This window comes from Budorcas taxicolor, chromosome 11 (genome assembly GCF_023091745.1).
Source record: "Budorcas taxicolor isolate Tak-1 chromosome 11, Takin1.1, whole genome shotgun sequence".
NCBI classification, from domain to species: Eukaryota; Metazoa; Chordata; class Mammalia; order Artiodactyla; family Bovidae; genus Budorcas; species Budorcas taxicolor.
Window position 1 is genome coordinate 130,713,579 of NC_068920.1, and position 19,305 is coordinate 130,732,883.

At 41.9% G+C, this 19,305-nt stretch overlaps 1 protein-coding gene across 1 annotated transcript in view; it reads right to left on the minus strand.

The window, feature by feature from the left end:
• The window catches only part of PLB1 (phospholipase B1), a 121,575-nt gene extending 103,894 nt beyond the window's left edge, over positions 1 to 17,681 (minus strand). The window contains exons 1-2 of the mRNA XM_052648262.1: positions 17,627 to 17,681; positions 796 to 857 (exon numbers count right to left, since the gene is read on the minus strand). Coding sequence (XP_052504222.1) covers positions 796 to 857; positions 17,627 to 17,681 — 117 coding nt within the window. The remainder of the gene's footprint in view (positions 1 to 795; positions 858 to 17,626) is intronic.
• Positions 17,682 to 19,305: the final 1,624 nt, after the last annotated feature.

The following is a 19,305-nucleotide window of genomic DNA, read 5'->3' on the forward strand; positions in this document are numbered from 1 at the left end:
CTATGGTGTTATATTTTTTGTATTATCTACTTTCCTTCTTTAAGTTTGATTGCTTATACAAAAGTGGGTATATGGGACATTATGTTATTTAGAGCTGGGAATTGGATAAAGTGGAAATTGGGAGACTCTTGTGTCCCCACTGGAACAGAATGTGTCCTAAGCCAAGAGAGGCTGCTGAAAGCAAGTAACGGGGGTCGGGGGAGGGCTGGTCCTCAAGGCCACTTGGCTGGCTCAGATGCCCGTATACATCCAAAGCAGCCTCCACTTCTCTGAATCAGGTGGAGGACTTTGGGAAGGAGATCACATGTATTCTCCCCAGAACTGAGAGTAAAAGGGGAAAGATTCCAATGAGGGAAAATGTGCAGTAAATTGGTTGCACATCTGTCACCAGGAGACACAAGTTAATTTCTCATGAATTACTGATTTCAGTAAGAGATAAAGCATTTACTCTCAACTCTTATCTTGCAGATATTCTGGGAAAACCTCACCCAAATGACTTCGGATAACTCACAGCATCTGCTTAAAGGTTCACAGAGATAACCAGCCTGTTTATAAGTTTTTCTGGGCACTTCTGGGAACTACCTGCTCAGTCTGAAGAGATTTTGAGCCCCAAATTCCAGGAGCTACAGCTATGCTGCCTCCACTCTGCCAGGTAACCTGCCTGTCCCTGGAGAAGCAGCTCACCCAGTCTATACCCCCAAAGCCTCAGGGAAGGGCCTGTCAACTTGTATCAAGACTTGGACTCACCCTTCAGCAGGGAAGTCACTACCTCTCCCATGAAGACAAAGCCCTTACCTCTGGCCACAGCTGCTCTTCCAATGTGTTCTCTCCAGGGGAAGTATGGGCCTGGGTCGTTCCTAAAAGAAAGCAAGAACTGTCCTGGTTATTTATCTGGAGTTAACTCCCTGCCCTAGATTCACAGCTTTCATGCATTTCTTCTCCACCCTACCTATTTGCCCTGCTCATTAATGTCCCTTGTGTTAGGAAAGTCCAGGTTCCGTTTCTCTATCACCTCCGTTGTTTGGGACCCTGTACATCCATTAACGCAGTCTCTTAGGGCAGAATCCCCAGGTTGTGAAGCAAAAGTGTCATCTGGGAGGGGTTAGCAATAACCCAATATCTTGCACAGACAACATTACCGCAGATTGCTTTGTGGGTTCCTTAGTGAAGGGCAGAACTCTAGGGGAGAGTGATGTCGGACAAATAACTGCTGTTGTTTGGGGATCCGGGATGAATCAGGGAAAGCGGAGGACATTCTGGAACAGTCTGAAGGGTGATGTGAGCTTAAGAGCTAATAGTGGCATTCCCAATAGCCATGACTGTACATAATAGCTGGACAAGGGCTGTCTTCAGACATCTTACTGAACATGAAATGAAGAGGAAGACAGGTGGAGAGACTGCTAAGACACTGTTCTCGTCCCAGCTTACTTCGTGCCAGTCTTTTAAAACTTCGTTTTTAAAAAATTTTATGTACAATGAGAGACTCACTTTATAAGCCAATGAGTTTCCCCATCAAACCTTTAGCTTTCTAAATACACAAATTAGGGTGTAGCACAGTAAAGTGAAAGGGAAAGTGAAGTCGTTCAGTCATGTCCGACTTTGCGACCCCATGGACAGTAGCCTACCAGGCTCTGTGGTCCATGGGGTTTTCCAGGCAAGAATACTGGAGTGGACTGCCATTTCCTTCTCCAGGGTATCTTCCCAACCCAGGGATCGAATCCGGGTCTCCTGCATTGCAGACAGACGCTTTACCGTCTGAACCACTAGCACAGTAACAGCACTCTAAATAAAGGAAGGAAAACAATCACCCATGGTGTCCAGTACCCCTATAGCCAAGAGTGGTTTCATGTGCTCACACTCATGTTCACCATCAGGCTCCTGATCAGTCTCACTTTTCATTCAGTTGTAATCAGTGTGGATGCAATATTATATCCTACAAGCTCCTTTAATGCTGTATCTTGAGCTTTCTTTTTCACACTGATATATAATCTTGATGCTTACTTCAACAGCGTCAAGAAACATTTATGATACTGATATGTAATCAGAGGTCTGGCTCCCTTGCTCCCTCTGGCTTCTCTCCTCCCAGTTCTCTGTCCAGGGTGCACATTCCCTGAATGGGCATGCCATGCGAGAACCCCCAGACAGCATCAGACAAGGCCAAAGGGAGGCCTGACTTGGGGAGAGGGGGCTTGATCTCTTTTCCACTCCAGCCTACTTCTGCAGTTTTGCTTCCTGAACCTGAAAAGAATTCATCTGGAGTTTCATGAGGGTCAAGAGTGTATTTCCATTTCCATGATCCAGCGGATGTTGGCAATTTGATCTCTGGTTCCTCTGCCTCTTCTAAAACCAGCTTCACATTTCACATATTGCTGAAGCCTAGCTTGGAGAATTTTGAGCATTACTTTACTAGAGTGTGAGATGAGTGCAATTGTGTGGTAGTTTGAGCATTCTTTGGCATTGCCTTTCTTTGGGATTGGAATGAAAACGGACCTTTTCCAGTCCTGTGGCCACTGCTGAGTTTTCCAAATTTGCTGGCATATTGAGTGCAGCACTTTCACAGCATCATCTTTCAGGATTTGAAATAGTTCAACTGGAATTTCATCACCTCCACTAGCTTTGTTCATAGTGATACTTCCTAAGGCCCACTTGACTTCACATTCCAGGATGTCTGACTCTAGGTGAGTGATCACACCATTGTGATTATCTGGGTCATGAAGATCTTTTTTGTACAGTTCTTCTGTGTATTCTTGCCACCTCTTCTTAATATCTTCTGCTTCTGTTAGGTCCATATCATTTCTGTCCTTTATCAAGCACATCTTTGCATGAAATGTACCCTTGGTATCTCTAATCTTCTTGAAGAGATCTCTAGTCTTTCCCATTCTGTTGTTTTCCTCTATTTCTTTGCATTGATCGCTGAGGAAGGCTTTCTTATCTCTCCTTGCTATTCTTGGAACTCTGCATTCAGATGCTTATATCTTTCCTTTTCTCCTTTGCTTTTTGCCTCTCTTCTTTTCACAGCTATTTGTAAGGTCTCCCCAGACAGCCATTTTGCTTTTTTGCATTTCTTTTCCATGCGGATGGTCTTGATCCCTGTCTCCTGTACAATGTCACGAACCTCCATTCATAGTTCATCAGGCACTCTATCAGATCCAGTCCCTTAAATCTATTTCTCACTTCCACTGTATAGTCATAAGGGATTTGATTTAGGTCATACCTGAATGTCTAATCATTTTCCTTACTTCAGCAACACATAAAAAAGATCACACACCACAGCCAAATGGGATTCATCCCAAGTTCACTAGGATGGTTGAATATAGGCCAATCAATCAATGTGATATACCACATAAAAGACAAAAACCTCATGATCACCTCAACAGATGCAGAAGAAGCACTGACAAAACTCAATATCCATTCATGATAAAAACTCTTACCACAAGTGGGTATAAAGGAAACATATCTCAACATAATAAAAGCTATTTATAACAAACCCACAGTCAATATAATATTCAACAGTGAAAAGGTGAAAGCCTTCCTGCTAAAATCTGGAACAAGACAAGGATGCCCACTCCCGCGTCTTCTATTCAACATAGTGGTTGAAGTCCTAGCCACAAAGATCAGACAAGAAAAAGAAATAAAAGGTATTCAAATTGTAAGGGAAGAGGTAAAATTGTCATTATATGCAGGTGACATGATTTTATATGTAGAAAACCCTAAAGACTCCACAGCAAAACTACTAGACTGATAAATTCTCAAGGCAGTAGGATACAAGATTAACATACGAAAATCAGCTGCACTTCTTTGCACTAACAATGAAATATCAGAGAGACAATGTTAAAACAAAAAACTTTTAATATTGCATTAAAAAATACTTAAGGATAAACTTGACCAAGGAGGTGAAGAAGGAAATGGCAACCCACTCCAGTATTCTTGCCAGAGAGTTTCATGGATGGAGGAGCCTGGCAGCCTACAGTCCGTGGGGTCACAAAGAGTCGGACATGACTAACACTGACCAAGGAGGTGAGAGACTTATATGCTGAGAACTGCAAAACATTAATAAAGGAAACTGAAAATTATTCAAGTAAATAGAAAGCTGTCCCATGCCCTTGGATTGGGAGAATTAATAGTTAAAATGACGATACTACCCAAAACAATCTACAGACTTAATGTGATCTCTATCAAATTACTCATGACATTTTTCACAAATAATCCTAAAATTGACATGGAAAAGATCCAGAATTGCCACAGTAATCCTGAAGTAAAAGTATAAAGCAGGAGGCATAGCCCTCCTTCAGACAATACCATAAAGCTACAATACTCAAAACAATGTGGTATCAGCACAAAAACAGACATATAAATCAATGGAACAGAACAGAGACCCCAAAAATATACCCAGACACATACAGTCAATTAATCCTTGACAAAGGAGGCAAGAATATACGATGGAAAAACGTCTCTTTGGCAAGTGGTGTTGGAAAAGTCAGACTACTGTATGTAAATCGATGAAGTCAGAGAACACCCTTCTCACCATACACAAAAATAAACTCAAAATGGCTTAAAGATGTAAAGACACGACATGAAGATGTCATGACATGACACCACAAAACTCCCAGAAGAGAGCATAGGAAAAACATTCTCTGACATGAATCGTATCAATGTTTTCTTAGGTCAGTCTCCCAAGGCAGTACAGATAAAAATGAACAAAATGGGACCTGAATCAAATTTACAAGCTTTTGCACAGCAAGTTCAGTTCAGTCACTCAGTCATGTCCAACTCTTTGCGACCCCATGGACTGCAGCATGCCAGGACTCCCTGTCCATCACCAACTCCTGGAGCTTACTCAAACTCATGTCCATTGAGCTGGTGATGCCATCCAACCATCTCATCCTCTGTCGTCCCCCTCTCCTCCCGCCTTCAATCTTTCCCAGCATCAGGGTCTTTTCCAATGAATCAGTTCTTTGCATCAGGTGGCCAAACTATTGGAGTTTCAGCTTCAGCATCAGTCCTCCCAGTGAATATTCAGGACTCATTTCCTTTAGGATGGACTGGTTGGATCTCTTTGCTGTCCAAGCTGCACAGCAAAGGAAACTATAAAACAAAAAACCAAAAAGGCAACCTACAGAATGGGACAAAATATTTGCAAGCGGTGTGACTGGCAAGGGCTTAATTTCCAAAATATACAAACAACTTGTACAACTCAAGTAAAATTTAAGTGAAAACAAACTTAAGAACAGAGCCTGAGAAACTCAAGGTCTTTGGCCACCACTATTTTTTTCAAAATCATTAATCATGCCAACCCAGGGTGATTCCTAGAATGCCAGGTTAAAAAAGAAAAGAAAACACTGAGCAAAGACACCAGTGTCTGCCCTCTGTGAGGGAAGCAGCTTAAGTTGAGGCAAGAAACTGAAAAATGAACCAAGAATCCTCAGAAAAATAAAGCAGAATGCTCCATTTTATCAGACATGTCCAGTTTTCCATGAAAACTAGCCAGTGAAAAACTAGTCCGGGAACCAATGAAAACTGGCTCTGAGTGGGCCCAGATGTTGAGTTTTGCAGGCAAGGTTTTCAAAGTAGCTATCATATATATGTTCAAAGAATTAAAGAAAAAATTCTTTTTTAAAGAAAAAAAAAAAAGGTTAGAGACTCAACAAATAGAAGCTATATTTAAAAAGTCCAGAAGTGATAATTAAAATAACTGAAAATTTTACTAGATGGTCTCAGTAACAGACTTGAGATGGCAGAGAAAAGGAATCTGTAAACTTAAAGGTAGATCAATAGAAAGTACCTTTCTGAAAAATACAGAGGAAAAGAAATTGAAGAAAAATGAATAGAGCATCAGAAGTGTGTGGGTATTGTCAAGCATACAAAATAACCAGGTAATGAGTCCCAGGAGAGGCAGAGAGAGGGAGGCTGAAAATTAAGAGATTAAGAGATAATGGCTGAAACAAAGAAGCAGGGAAGAAACAAAAGCAAACAAACAAAAAAACCACTTTAGGTAAGAAAAACACAATTTTCCCTGGACACATCAACTGTAATAACTGATGTGTCTAGATGTAGATTAAAGCTGAGGTAAACAAAACTCAGCAGAAGAAAAACAGCTTTTAATGTATAGGAGACCGACATTATGATAAACAGCTGACTTATGGAAAATGGTGGAGGCCAGAAGGCAGTGGAATGATCTATTTAAAATGCTAAAAGGAAGATGATCCCATGTGGAAGCATGGTAATATAAAAAGAAATGAAGTACACAAAGAGTAAATATGGAGGTAAATCCGAACTAAAATTGCCTGTATAAAACAGAAGTCAACAAATTATGACCCGCAGATCAAATTTGCCCACAGCTTATTTTTATATGGTTCACTAGACAAGAATGATATTTACATTTTAAAGGGTTATAAAACAAATAAGAACTTGTGGTAGAGACCATACATGATCCACAAAACCAAATATTTACCATTTGGCCCTTTATAGACAAAAAGTTTACCAAACTTGATATAAAAAAAAAAAAATTAAAAAGGGGACTTCCCTGGTAGTCCAGTGGCTAAGATTGTGCTCTCAGTGCAGGGGGCCCAGGTTTGATCCCTGCCATTCCCTTCTCCCACATTGCAGGCAGATTTTTTACCATATGAACCACCAGGGAAGCCCACTCATTTATTTATATTAGACTTTAATAGGACAGGGATGCATGCTATAATCAAATGCCAAAATAACAAAACTGTATAGTCAGCAAGCTAACACTGAGCAGGATAGCACGGGGCAACTGAAGCAACAGAAATATTTAATCTGAAGACAAGAAAGAAGGAAAGATCAAAGAACAGGTAGGACACATTGAAGGATAGTCAGATATCATTTTAAGACCAGAAATGGGAAGGTTAGGGGGGATATACGAGAACTTCCTTCAGGATCTGAAAGGACTGGAAAACCAAGGGGGATGGTGGTGTTCCACATGAGCCCCAAACCAGGACAGGACCAGTGGAGATAGATTGTCCCTTGGTAGAATAGCCTGGGCTACCTCAACAAGAATGGGCCACTCAGGGCACCTGGTCCAGGCAGAGGCTGAGGACCAAGGTGAGCGAGTGGCACACATCAGACAGGTGTTAGGAGCTTGTCCATGGGATTCTCCAGGCAAGAATACTGGAGTGGGTTACCATTTCCTTCTCCAGGGGAATCTTCCCGACCCAGGGATCGAACCCAGGTCTCCCGCATTGGAGGCAGATGCTTTAAACTCTGAGCCACCAGGGAAGACTGGACACCCTTGGTCTGGTCAATCTCTCCAGACCTCCATTTCCTCCCTTTTAAGATAAGGTTGATAATCATTGCCTCATGGAGTTGCTGTCAGGATTAAACACATGTAAACACAAAGCGCAGCATCTGACACATGGTGAAGATTCAGTAAGTGGTAGCTATGATTATTCAAATTTCAATATCAGAGAGATGACCAAGCGTAGACCCTTTTCAGATCCTTCCAGTCTCAATGTTTTGGGATTTCCTCATATAACTAGAGAATTCACGTTTACCTTGGTGATTTAACTCATGCCTGAAAACTGCTCCGAGGCATCACAAAGAGGCTACTCCTGGAATCAAAGTGTCTAGACTTGAAGACCCAGATGGAAACTCAGGACCCCTTGGACCTGTCCCCACTGACTCCCAGGCCTTCACTCCAGTTCTCTGTTTCCCACCAGGTAAATGGGAAGAACAATTCTTGGGGAGAAATTGTCAGAGCCTTTGTGAATTGCTTGGACACTAATCATGGAATCCCAAGGGAATTTTCCCATTTGGAAAGCTGCTTTATTCTCAAGCTCATGGATCTATGAAGGGCTTGGAGTTCCCTGGAAAACTACCTGCTTGTGTGAAGAAGGGACCATTGCCTGAGGACCACTGCTTCTCCCTGAGATGCAGCAGTGTAAGAGGAAACGGCTACCTAAGCCAGGAGGAAAGCAGGCCTTGCCAGAGCCCAGCAAACACCATGCGGGGCCTTTTTCTAGGAGCCAGGCCCACTGACTCACCAGTCTGTCTCCTCTTTCAGCTCATGACCTTTCATGTCTGAAGCCAGCAGGCTCATCCTGCTCAGAATACCACTTCCATTAGGCCGCTCCCCTGCTGAAGAACACTGAATAGTTCCCACTTCCCAATACTACAAATCCAAACCCTAGGCTTGTTGCGTGACCTTGAGCCAGTCACTTAACCTCTCTGAGGGTTAGTTTTGGGGGGCTTTTAAATTTTAATTGAACTATAGTTGATTTACAATGTTATGTTAGCTTCTGGTGTACAGCAAAGTGATTCAGTTTTATATATATATATACACACACACACACACACTTTTTCCTATTCTTTCACAACATGGTTTATTACATGATTTTAATGTAGTTTCCTAAGCTTCCTTGGCAGCTCAGACAGTAAAGAATCCGCCTGCAATACAGGAAACCTGGGTTCGATCCCTGGGTTGGGAAGATCCTCTGGAGGAGGCAATGGCAACCAACTCCAGTATTCTTGCCTGGAGAATTCCATGGACAGAGGAGTCTCACAGGCTACAGTCCATGGGGTGGCAAAGAGTCAGACACTACTCAGCAACTAACATTTTTACTTAATGCTATACTGTAGGACCTTGTTATTTGTCTATTTTACATATAGGGTTTAGTTTTTTTAAATGTAAAATAACAGATTTGGATTAAATCATTTTAGAAGTCTCTAAGTCTTAAGACACTCTGATATTCTATTGTTCTCATCTAAGGATTTCAAATTTGAAATTTCATTCAAAAAGACGCTGATGCTGGGAAAGATTGAAGGTGGGAGAAGGGGACAACAAAGGATGAGATGGTTGGATGGCATCACCGACTCGATGGACATGAGTTTGAGTAAATTCCAGGGGTTGGTGATGGACAGGGAGTCCTGGCGTGCTGCAGTCCATGGGGTCGCAAAGAGTCGGACATGACTGAGCGACTGAACTGAACTGAAGGATTCCAAGACCGCACTTTACCTAACTTGTCACCTCCCCCGACACCAATCCTGCACTGCTGTCCGGCAGGACTGCTCCCTGCTCCTCAAACCCAGCACATTGAGCCCTGACTTTGCCTTTGGGTATGCTGTTTTCCCGACTCGGATGCCCTCCCTGTTCCTCTGTCTTTACGTTAATCCCACTCATCCCCAGCACTTAATTGAGTTCCAACTCCCACGTGAAACTTCTCCAGCCCACATTCGTCTCTCAGTTCTCTGAATCCTGCTGCTTTTATTACATCTACTTGCACCTATTTCGGTGCTTAATTCTTCTCCAGTGATTTTATGCAGATCAGTTCTCTCTCCCCAGAGGCTTCCTTACATTTGGTTTTTTATTTCCCAACCAGGCTCAGCCCTACTTGGATTCTAGGAAGGGTGCTCAGACAGTTAACTGACAGTAGCAAAAATGCAACTAGATGAAAATGAGGAGTGACAATGAAATCTTCAATATCTACAAGGTGCAGATGACATTCCAGAAAAGTAGGACTCCTGAGCCCCCAGAGAAAACCCCATACCTGTGCCTACTACTCAGGGCAGGAATTCGGAGGCAAGTGTGTGAGTTGAAGCGGGGGTGGGAATAGGGATTCAGGCATCTGATGTAGAGGAGAGAGTCTGACACCAGAGCTCCGGGTTGGCTCTGCACTAACTAGACAGGTGACTTGAGAAAGCGCCCCTGCCTCCTCCCACCTCCCCCATCAATAACTGGAAGGATCTGGGCCAACCAGAAGTCCTTCACGGTTGCTTTCTGTTAATTGGAAAGAGACTATTTCTAGAAGACTGTACTGGTAACCTCCAGGAAGGACTGCAGGCCCTTGTAAAACAAACATTGACTAACTTTACTTGTTCTAATAATAAAAGAGGCATTCCTTTCCTCACAGAATGACTTCGCCCAGTTCCCATCTTTGGCTTTGCAGCAACAGGCCTGGCCTGGGTGTGCTACCAAGCCAAAAGCCTTCATTTACTAGTATGACAGTCTCCTGGAGAACTTCTGACCCCTGCCAGGAAAGTGAAATTCTAGAGAAAATTGTATTTTATTAGGCATAGGGCTTCCTTGCCAACTTGCTTTAGCAAATTGCAGTTTTGAGATAGGGATGTTTCAGTTTTCTAAATCAAAACTTTTCTAAACTGAAACTTTCAGAACAGGAATCTGTTTTCATATGGGTTTTTTGAGTCCATTTTAAAGCTTGAACAAAAGCTCTGGTTTGGTTCTTTCCTCTGTTGGGCTCTATTGTGATGCAGGAAGGTGGTGAAAGGCCTTTTTTGTGGACTCAGAACTGAATTCTGGCTTCGGTGCTTATTAGCTGGATGAACTTGGGCAAGTTATTTAACTTCTGAGTCTCAGTTTTCTCATCTATAAAATGAGGAGAACAGTACACCCCTCTTAAAGGGAAGTTGTTATATATTGACAGTGCTTAGCATGGGGCTTGGCTGTTCTACTGAACCTCATGAATTTATTTTGAAGGGCATAATGGTAGTGCCCCAGGTGCCTGACAGATAATGTTCATAGTCTCTAAAGACAGGCATCTTCATCCTAGGCCTCAGCGAATCTTAGTTTTTCAAGGAGTTAAAGCATCACACACTAAAAAGTAACCAAGCACATAAACAAACAACATATCCAGGAGCAAGTATTAGCAGAAAAAAACAAAGCAGAAAATAGATCAAAAACTTTGAAGACTGAAATTATAGACAAAAATTATAGAACTGCTGTTTTTTAAAAATAAAAGAAATTTGAGGATATTTATAGGAATACAAAATTATTTTTTAAAGTGACATTGCAAATTTGATAGAGAACTAAATGTAAATTAAATTTGAACAATGAAACCAATTTTCAAAAGTCTGAAAGGAAAAAGATTGTTTCCATAGAAGCTGAAAAGACCTTCAACAGCTTTAACATTCATTTCTGATAAATGTAAACACACTCAAGAAAACAGAAAGTTGTGGATACTTCCTTAATGTGAACACACAAAACATAATTTATGTGTATATATGTATAATTCCCAAAGCCCGTCATCTAGCTGAACAACGAAAATGTTTTCTACTAAAGTCAGGAATAGAGTGGGAATTCCCACTCTCTCCCTTGCTGTTTAGCACTGTATTGGAGCAGACAATGCAATCAGAAAAGCAAAGTCAGGAAAAGGACAACTATTGATAACGTGAGAGTAACCTTGAAAACTCTAAGAATCAGCGTTAAACCTTATCCAAACAATAAAATGATTTAGCAAGATATAAAGTATAAAATTCACATAAAAATTAAAAACCTTCACATACAACAGTATATGGCCTGGCTCAGTTAGCAAATATAATGGAAGACATTTATAATAATATGAGATAAAACACTTCTGAATAAGCTTATTTTCCTCTGTTTACTAATTTAAGGCAATTTCAATAAAACAGCAATACCTTTCTTTTTTCTGAAGCTAGGTAAATTGATTCTAAGACTCATATAGAAAAATAAACATGCAAAATAGCTATGAAAATCCCAGAAAACAAGAGCAAGGAAGTAGGTAAAGTAGATTGAAAAATAATCACAAATTCTTCCTATCCTTGAATGTATGTCTCTTGGCAATATAACGCTGCTGTTCCTCCCAGCAAGAGAAGAGGTTAAGTTCTCCACCCCTTAAGCCCGGGGTTGGCCGTGGGAATGGCTTTGGTCAGTGGGACATTATGCAAGTCCCAGTGTAAGCGTGAGACTTGAAAAGTGTTGATACTTTTGGAACTTACCCTCTCATTGCTTTTTGGCACCTGAAAATACAGGATTTTTTTTTTTAAGACATCTTCCTTTGCAATCAGAGAATTTAACTAAAATACTACTTCTCATCTGTGACATTTCAAGAATTCTAAGGCCTGACAATATACTCTATTGTCAAGCTATGAAGAAGTAGGCATTTATATATTTATTTATATATATATATATATATATATATATATGAATGTAAAATGGTACAATCCCTATGGCTGGGGGAAATTTGGTAATATCTAACCATTTGTGTACTTATCCTTTGACCCAGAAATCCCAGTTTTAGGAATTTGCCCTAAGCTATACCTCCCAAAACATAAAAGAGACACATGTATATGATTGTTCATGACAGCATTACCTAAAATAGCAGAATATTGGAAGCAACCTAATACTCATGTCGGGAGACTGACTGAATACATGTGGTACACAATGAAATATCCTATAGTTGGGAAAAAAGTTAAAAAGATATCTGAACAGATATAATGTAATTTCAGGATACACTATTAAATGAAAAAGAAAAAAACAGGATGAAGAAGAAATGTATAATAGTTTATCTTTGTGCAAGAAGAAAAATAATATATATTTGCAAAGCAAAACATAGAAAGGATATGACAATAATTAAATCTGTTACCTACGGGGACAGGCAGAAATGGGATGGGAAGGCTAGGCACAGGAATGGAAATTCTGAGTATATCTTTTCACATTGCCTTGACTCTTGAACCATGTTAATGTTTTATATATTAAAAAAATAAAGTGAGGGGCTTCCCTGATGGTTCAGTGGTTAAGATTTTGTCTTCTAATGCAGGCGGTATCGGTTCAATCCCTGATCGGGAGGCTAAGATCCCATACGTCTCATGGCCAAAAAAAGCAAAACAAAACATAAAACAGAAGCAATATTGTAACAAATTCAATCAAGATTTTAAAAATAGTCCTCATCAAAAAAAAAAAAATCTTAAAAAAAAAGTAAAAATCAACAAGAACGGGAGAAACCCTATAATTGAATACAAACAGAAACAAAATTATATGTCAAATAGATAACCACACAGAGAGAAGAAAAGAGTTAATACAAGTGATTTTGATCAAAATATTTTGATTACATACCCTGAGTGGAACAGAACGAACAGTCTAAGGACAAAAAAACAAAGATTTTGAACTTCATCTGTTTGTGGTATAGTATTGTAGTAATTCTAATATTGTATGTACTATAGGATTCAACAAATGAGCAAATGTATCGAGTTTTTGTAAAGCTGGTTTGCACTGCGGGATAAGGAAAATACAAGTCTGGAAGAGGACAAGGAGATAAAACCCTAACCTAACTAAAAGTAGAGACATCTGTATAAACACATCTTTTTAAAAAGAAAACTATGTTTCTGAGCTCTGCGCTGAGAGAGCTTAGACATAATGACTCTCCAGCAGCAATGAATACAGCTAGCACCTGGATCTAAATAAAATCCCCTATCAATTAACATCTTAAAGGCATTGCTAACTGCATGGCTGAAATAGGGAAAAGGGGTTAGTCTGAATAACTTGTTCCATAAAGTTAGAAGTGCTTAAAAATTGATGAGGAAAGAGAAGTCAGCTTGGAGAGGCTCTCACAGGCCAATAACTTGAGCATCAAAATGAGTAAGCACAAGGCTGGGTTTATAACATGCTGATTAAAAAAAGAATCCATAAGTCCATTTTATCTTTTATGAAAGATAAATCTCAAAGAATGGGGTATTTTTAGAAGAGAATTTTTTTCAACAGGAATGCCAACAGTAGAAGAGGAAATGATAGACATTTAAAAACCACAGCTTACACTCACCATGGTAATAATTCAGGCAAAATTTATCAATGGATGTTAAAACCATTAGTTATAAGAGCAGTCACTTGGTATCTCCCTACAAATTATAAATCCCATGGGGAGGTACCTTTACAAAGGAGAAATATGGCAGACACCATCTTAACCAAATTATCAAGTTTAACATCAATGAAATTATTTGCTAATATCACATGTATCCCTAAATGTTATACATCAAGGACACAACACTAATCTATGTTGTATTTCTACCTGAAGAGTTTAGTCTGACTGTAGCAATAAGGAAACAATTTGGAAAAATTCAAACTGCAGTGCACAAAAGAGCAAGCCTCAATTTTTCAAGAACACAAAAATACAAAATAAAGAAAGCAGGGAAAAAAGGCTAAAGAACTATTGTAGATTAAAAGGGATTAAAGAGGCAGGAAAATAAGCACAGTGTGTGGTCTTTGGTAAATCTAACAAGCAATGACTGAAAAAGTGGACAAAATAAAACAAAGCCAATTAACTTATTCACCATGTTAGAGTAAATTATACAATCATCTCAATAAGTGCAAAAAAAAGCATTAGATAAAATTCAACACCCACTCACAATTTTTTTTTAAACCTCTTAGCGAATTAGGAATAAATTAGAACTTTCTTAGTCTTATAAAGAGTACTTACAGAAAAGCCTGCAAACACCGCACGTACTGATGAAACATTAAAAATATTTTTCTTTGGAAAATAAGACAAGAAATAAGACAAGCGTGCCTCCAACCATCACTGCTATGAAAAAATTGTAGTTGGAGGCACCAGCCAGCACAGTAAGGCTAAAGAAAGAAAAGATATACAGGTTGAAAAAAGAGCAACCGAACTGTCCTCGCTAGCAGGGTTGCATCTACAGAAAATTCAAAAGAATATACAGGTAACTTATTAAGATGTTTAAGTTTGTACATGTGAAGTCGCTCAGTTGTATCCAATTCTTGGCGACTTCATGGATTATAGCCTGCCAGGCTTCTCGTCCATGGAATTTTCCAGGCAAGGATACTGGAATGGGTTGCCATTTCCTTCTCCAGGGGATCTTCCCAACCCAGGCATCAAACCTGCACTGTAGGCAGACTCTTTACTGTCTGAACTACCAGGGAAGCCCAAGAGTTTAATTGGGTACAAAATAAAAATTTATTTCTATATATCAATAACATTTTCAAAATGATAATTCAACATTCCATTTATCCTACACCAAAAGAATCATATAACTAAGAAAAAAATGAATACGACATATGCAAGACCGCAGAGAAAACTATGAAGCATTGAGTGACATTAAAGAAGACTCAATATTGTAAAGATATTTATTTTCCCCTAAACTTAATTCATAGAATTCAAAGCAATTTCTATCAAAAGTCTGACAGGTTTTTTGGGGGGGGTAGAAATTGACAAATAGTAAAATTTATATGAAAGTTCAAAGCCAAGTCACTTCTAAGGAAGAAGATAAAATAGACTTGTTTTTCCCAATAATAAAGCTTACTATAAACCTATAGAATTAAGATAATGTGCTCCTGGCACAAAAATAGGGAAAGCAGCCAGTAAAGCAAAACAGATTTCAAACAGATGCAGGCACTTGTGAATCCTTTATATGTGAACAGAGCCGAGGAAGCAACCAACAGTTCAATGGTGTTGAGACAATCAGACATTGTGTGAGAGAAAAAAAACCACTGGGGCTTCCCTGATAGCTCAGCTGGTAAAGAATCCGCCTGCAAGGTAGGAGACTCCGGTTCAATTCCTGGGTCAGGAAGATCCCCTGGAGAAGGGAATGTCTACCCACTCCAGTATTCTGGCCTGGGGAATTCCATGAACTGTACAGCCCACGGGGTTAAAGAGAGTCAGAGTCGGACACATCTGTACGATTTAGGGAAAAAAAAAAGGAGGGGGATGGTTCTGCTCTTACATTAGTCACAAAAATCAATCCTGGATGTCTTTAAAAAGATCCAGGGGAAAAAGCAAATTTATAAAACTTTTACAAGGAAATACAGGATAATATCTTCTTGACCCAGAGACCAGAGAGAAGTTCTTAAAGACAGCACCAAAAGCACAAACCAGAAAAGATTTAGAAACTTTAGAAATGGACAGGTAATATACAAACAGACAATAGCCAGACCATAGTTGACAATACACCTTTGACCCACACGTCTGCAGTAGACAGGCAAGGAAGCCCCACCAGCACTCCCGCAGCAAACAGCCTAGCACAGTCAGGACCTGGTCCACGTCTCCAATACCCCTACTTTTGTCTCTGCTCCCAACACAGGACGGACCAGAGAAGCCGAGTATGTTTCCTAGGGCCTGCCTTCCAGTTAGCCACCTGCAGCTACTTTCCCTCTGGCAACTGCTGCCAATCAGAGCACCCCTGAAACCTTCCTTTTTGGTCATCAAGCTTTCCCACTCCTCTGCCTGTCTTGAAGGCATCTCTGCCCAACACAAATGATAGCAGCTGCCTCCTGGCCATAGCAACTTTGGAGTAACACACTGATGTGCTCAGTCGTGCCTGGCTCTTTGTGACCCCAAGGACATTATCCTGCCAGGCTTCTCTGTCCAGGGGATTTTACAGGTAAGAATACTGGAGTGGGCTGCCATTTCCTTCTCCAGGGGATCTTCCCAACCCAGGGATGGAACCCAGGTCTCTCGGCATCTCCTGCATTGGCAGGCAGATTCTTTACCACTGTGCCACCTGGGAAGCAACCTCAGAATAAATGCCTCCAGTTGTTCTCATTTGGGTGGTCTTCCTCTGGGGTTTCCTGGTGAATTTACTTCCCCCTAAATTTAGAATTTTGCTCTCTTAAAGTCTCTATAAAGAGACTGGAAAAACAAGCACCCAGAACAGAAGATATTTTTGGTTATACCAAACGAACGGCAAGTGCACAGCACATATTAAAAACTGAAACAAAATAAAGTAGGAAAAAGGACAAACCTTTGGGAAAAAGATGGGAAACACACAAGAATAGGCACTTCACAAAAGAGGAATTCAAATGGTCAATAAAGATTCCTAGGCCTCAGGACGGAGAAGGCGATGGCACCCCACTCCAGTACTCTTGCCTGGAAAATCCCATGGACAGAGGAGCCTGGTGGGCTGCGGTCCATGGGGTCACGAAGAGTCGGACACGACTTAGCGACTTCCCTTTCACTTTTCACTTTCATGTATTGGAGAAGGAAATGGCAACCCACTCCAATATTCTTGCCTGGAGAATACCAGGGACAGAGGAGCCTGGAGGGCTTCCGTCTATGGGGTAACAGAGTCGGACAACGACTTAGCAGCAGCAGCAGCAAGCCTCAGGAATAGTCAGGAAAATGCAGTCTTCCCATACAGGGAGCTGAGCAGGTACCATCTTCCACCACCACACCTACCTCCCACCCCAGAGACTCTGAGAAAGCGGCGACATATCCTAGGTAATTAGCAGAAGCAGGGCTTGGACGCCAGTGGGCCCTGGCCTCTGTCCCCATCTCCTCCTCTCCATCAGGGGCCTCCAGGGCTTTCCCACTCTGGGCCCAGGCCTCTCATTTGGAGAGAGTAAAAAAGTCATCTTTAAGGTCTACTTCAGATTTATTCTGCCTTTCTAGACAAAGGGAGAAAGGAAGAGCCAGGGGCCAGGAGAAGAGGGGCAGAGGCCCAGTCTTCTAACCATTAGCTCTGAGGAGTCCAGAGCCCTGGCTGGGCGACCTCTCATTTCAATCAGGGCCAGTATCCCTAAAAAGCATGGGGCCATCAAATCTGCCTCCCTCTCCCCTTTCAGCCAAAAAAACAAGCATAGCCCATGCGATCATACTAATGGGCTTACCATTAGTGGTAGCAGAGGTATTAATATCTCCATGTTAAGAATCAAGGTCCAAGGAGGTAGAACTTGCCCAAGACCACACAGCACAGAGGAGCAGCCACTGCTTGCTTCCCCACCACAGGGCTGCAGCCCGCCTGCACCTTCTCGCCTGTTTCAAGACCCGCCTCTTCCCCACAGCTGTAGGCACTCAAATCTCTGCTTTGCAACCTGCCTGCTCCTCTCCCAAGCTCCAAGTGAAGCAACGTGGGACACCTGCAGGGCCAAGCCATTCGTTGCCCGATGAGCAAAAAGTGGACTTACCTTGCCCCAGAAGCAGTAGCAGCCCCAGGAGGAAAGCGCAGGGCAGCAGCCCCATGCCGGAACCTTCCAGATGTCTGCAGACTAATGGGCTCTCACTCTTCCTGCGGCTTTTATGCTCCTCTGTTGTCTGATAGAGCGCCAGTCATAAATTTTATTGTCTTCACCTTTGAGAGGGGCCGTGGCCAGCTGTAAATGATAAATATTAACATTTAGGCAGAAGACTTCTCAAGGTAGATGGGTCAAAGATGGGTGGCACATTCTAGGCAAAGGCACCAGAAGGCCAGGACATAGCCCCCTTCGAGTGGCCTTCCAGGATGGTGAGGGCCCAGAAATTGCTCGTGTCCGGGCACTGGAAATGGAAGGTGCTGGGCTAGAATCCCGGGTCAGAGCTTGGGGTCATCCCTTAGGTTAGCCCCAGTTTTTCTGCTGTGAGTTCTGGAAATGAAAGCCTTGACAGGACTGAAAGTACCTTGTAACATCTGCAAACCAAACGGCCACCTCCAAACGTGAGGGCTTTGAGTGTGCGATGTGTTCCCACAGCGTCTCAGGAGCACCGACGGGCTCCCTAGTTTGCTTGGTGCAGAGAGGTTTTCTCAGACCCCCAACCCCCAAAGCCATGGGTGGTCAGGAGTGTGGGGCTGAAGTGCCTGCCACACACTTACTGGCTGCATGTTGAAGTGACAGATGTAAGCCAAGAGATGAGCCATGGAGCTCATTGGATAGAACCAGAAGCTTCCTTTGGGCAAACAAAGCCAGAATACTGGGCTGGGTCTAGGCTGAGCAGATGGAGCTGAAATTTAAAGCATGGGTGACAAAGGAGTCTTGAGGGTGAAGCTGAAATTTTTTCCCGCAAGTATCAAGGAATGATGGCCCATGGTTAATAAAACAGATGTATTTAAATCATCCTCGCATTATGGCCACCCTAACAGCACCAAGGCTGAGAGCCTGGCTCCTGAGATCTAACCAGGAGACTGGAGCTGGTTTCTATCATCCAGCCTCAAGTCTTGATCTGCTGCCATTTTCCTCAATTGCATAAAATCATAGTTGGATTGTCTTAAGTATAAAGTGAAGACCAAGTGAGTGGCCCCTTTGCTTCTGACTTCCAGATATTAAGATGTCTTCCTTCCTCACCTGCTCAGAATAACGTGGCTTGTGGGTGACCACAGGTTTAGCTATGCCAAAGGCTCAGCCTCAGGGTGACACGAAGGTCTCAGGTCACACCAGGGGTGTGGAGGCACTTATTTAACTTGACCAGCTGGCCATCCACTGGCCCTGGAGCCTGGCAGAGGGTGGCACACAAGGCAGAGAAGGAAGAAGTAGTAAACCCAATATGAGTCTGCAGGGGTCATTTGAGCATAGATACTTCTGAGCATCTGTCCCTTGTTCTCTGTTTTATTCTTTTTTTTTTTTTTTAACTTTACAATACTGTATTGGTTTTGTCATACATCAACATGAATCCGCCACGGGTGTACATAAGTTCCCACTTTTTGGCCTCATCGCCCAGCATAGGGCATCTTGGTTCCCTGACCAGGGATCAAACCCACATTCTCTGCAGTGGAAGCATGGAGTCTCAGCCACTGGACTGCCCAGGGAAGTCCATGACATTCGTTGTCTTCACCAATTTGCCCATAAGCTCAATGAGAGACCCAAAGCTCCCATTCTATGATGATGTTAGGAGT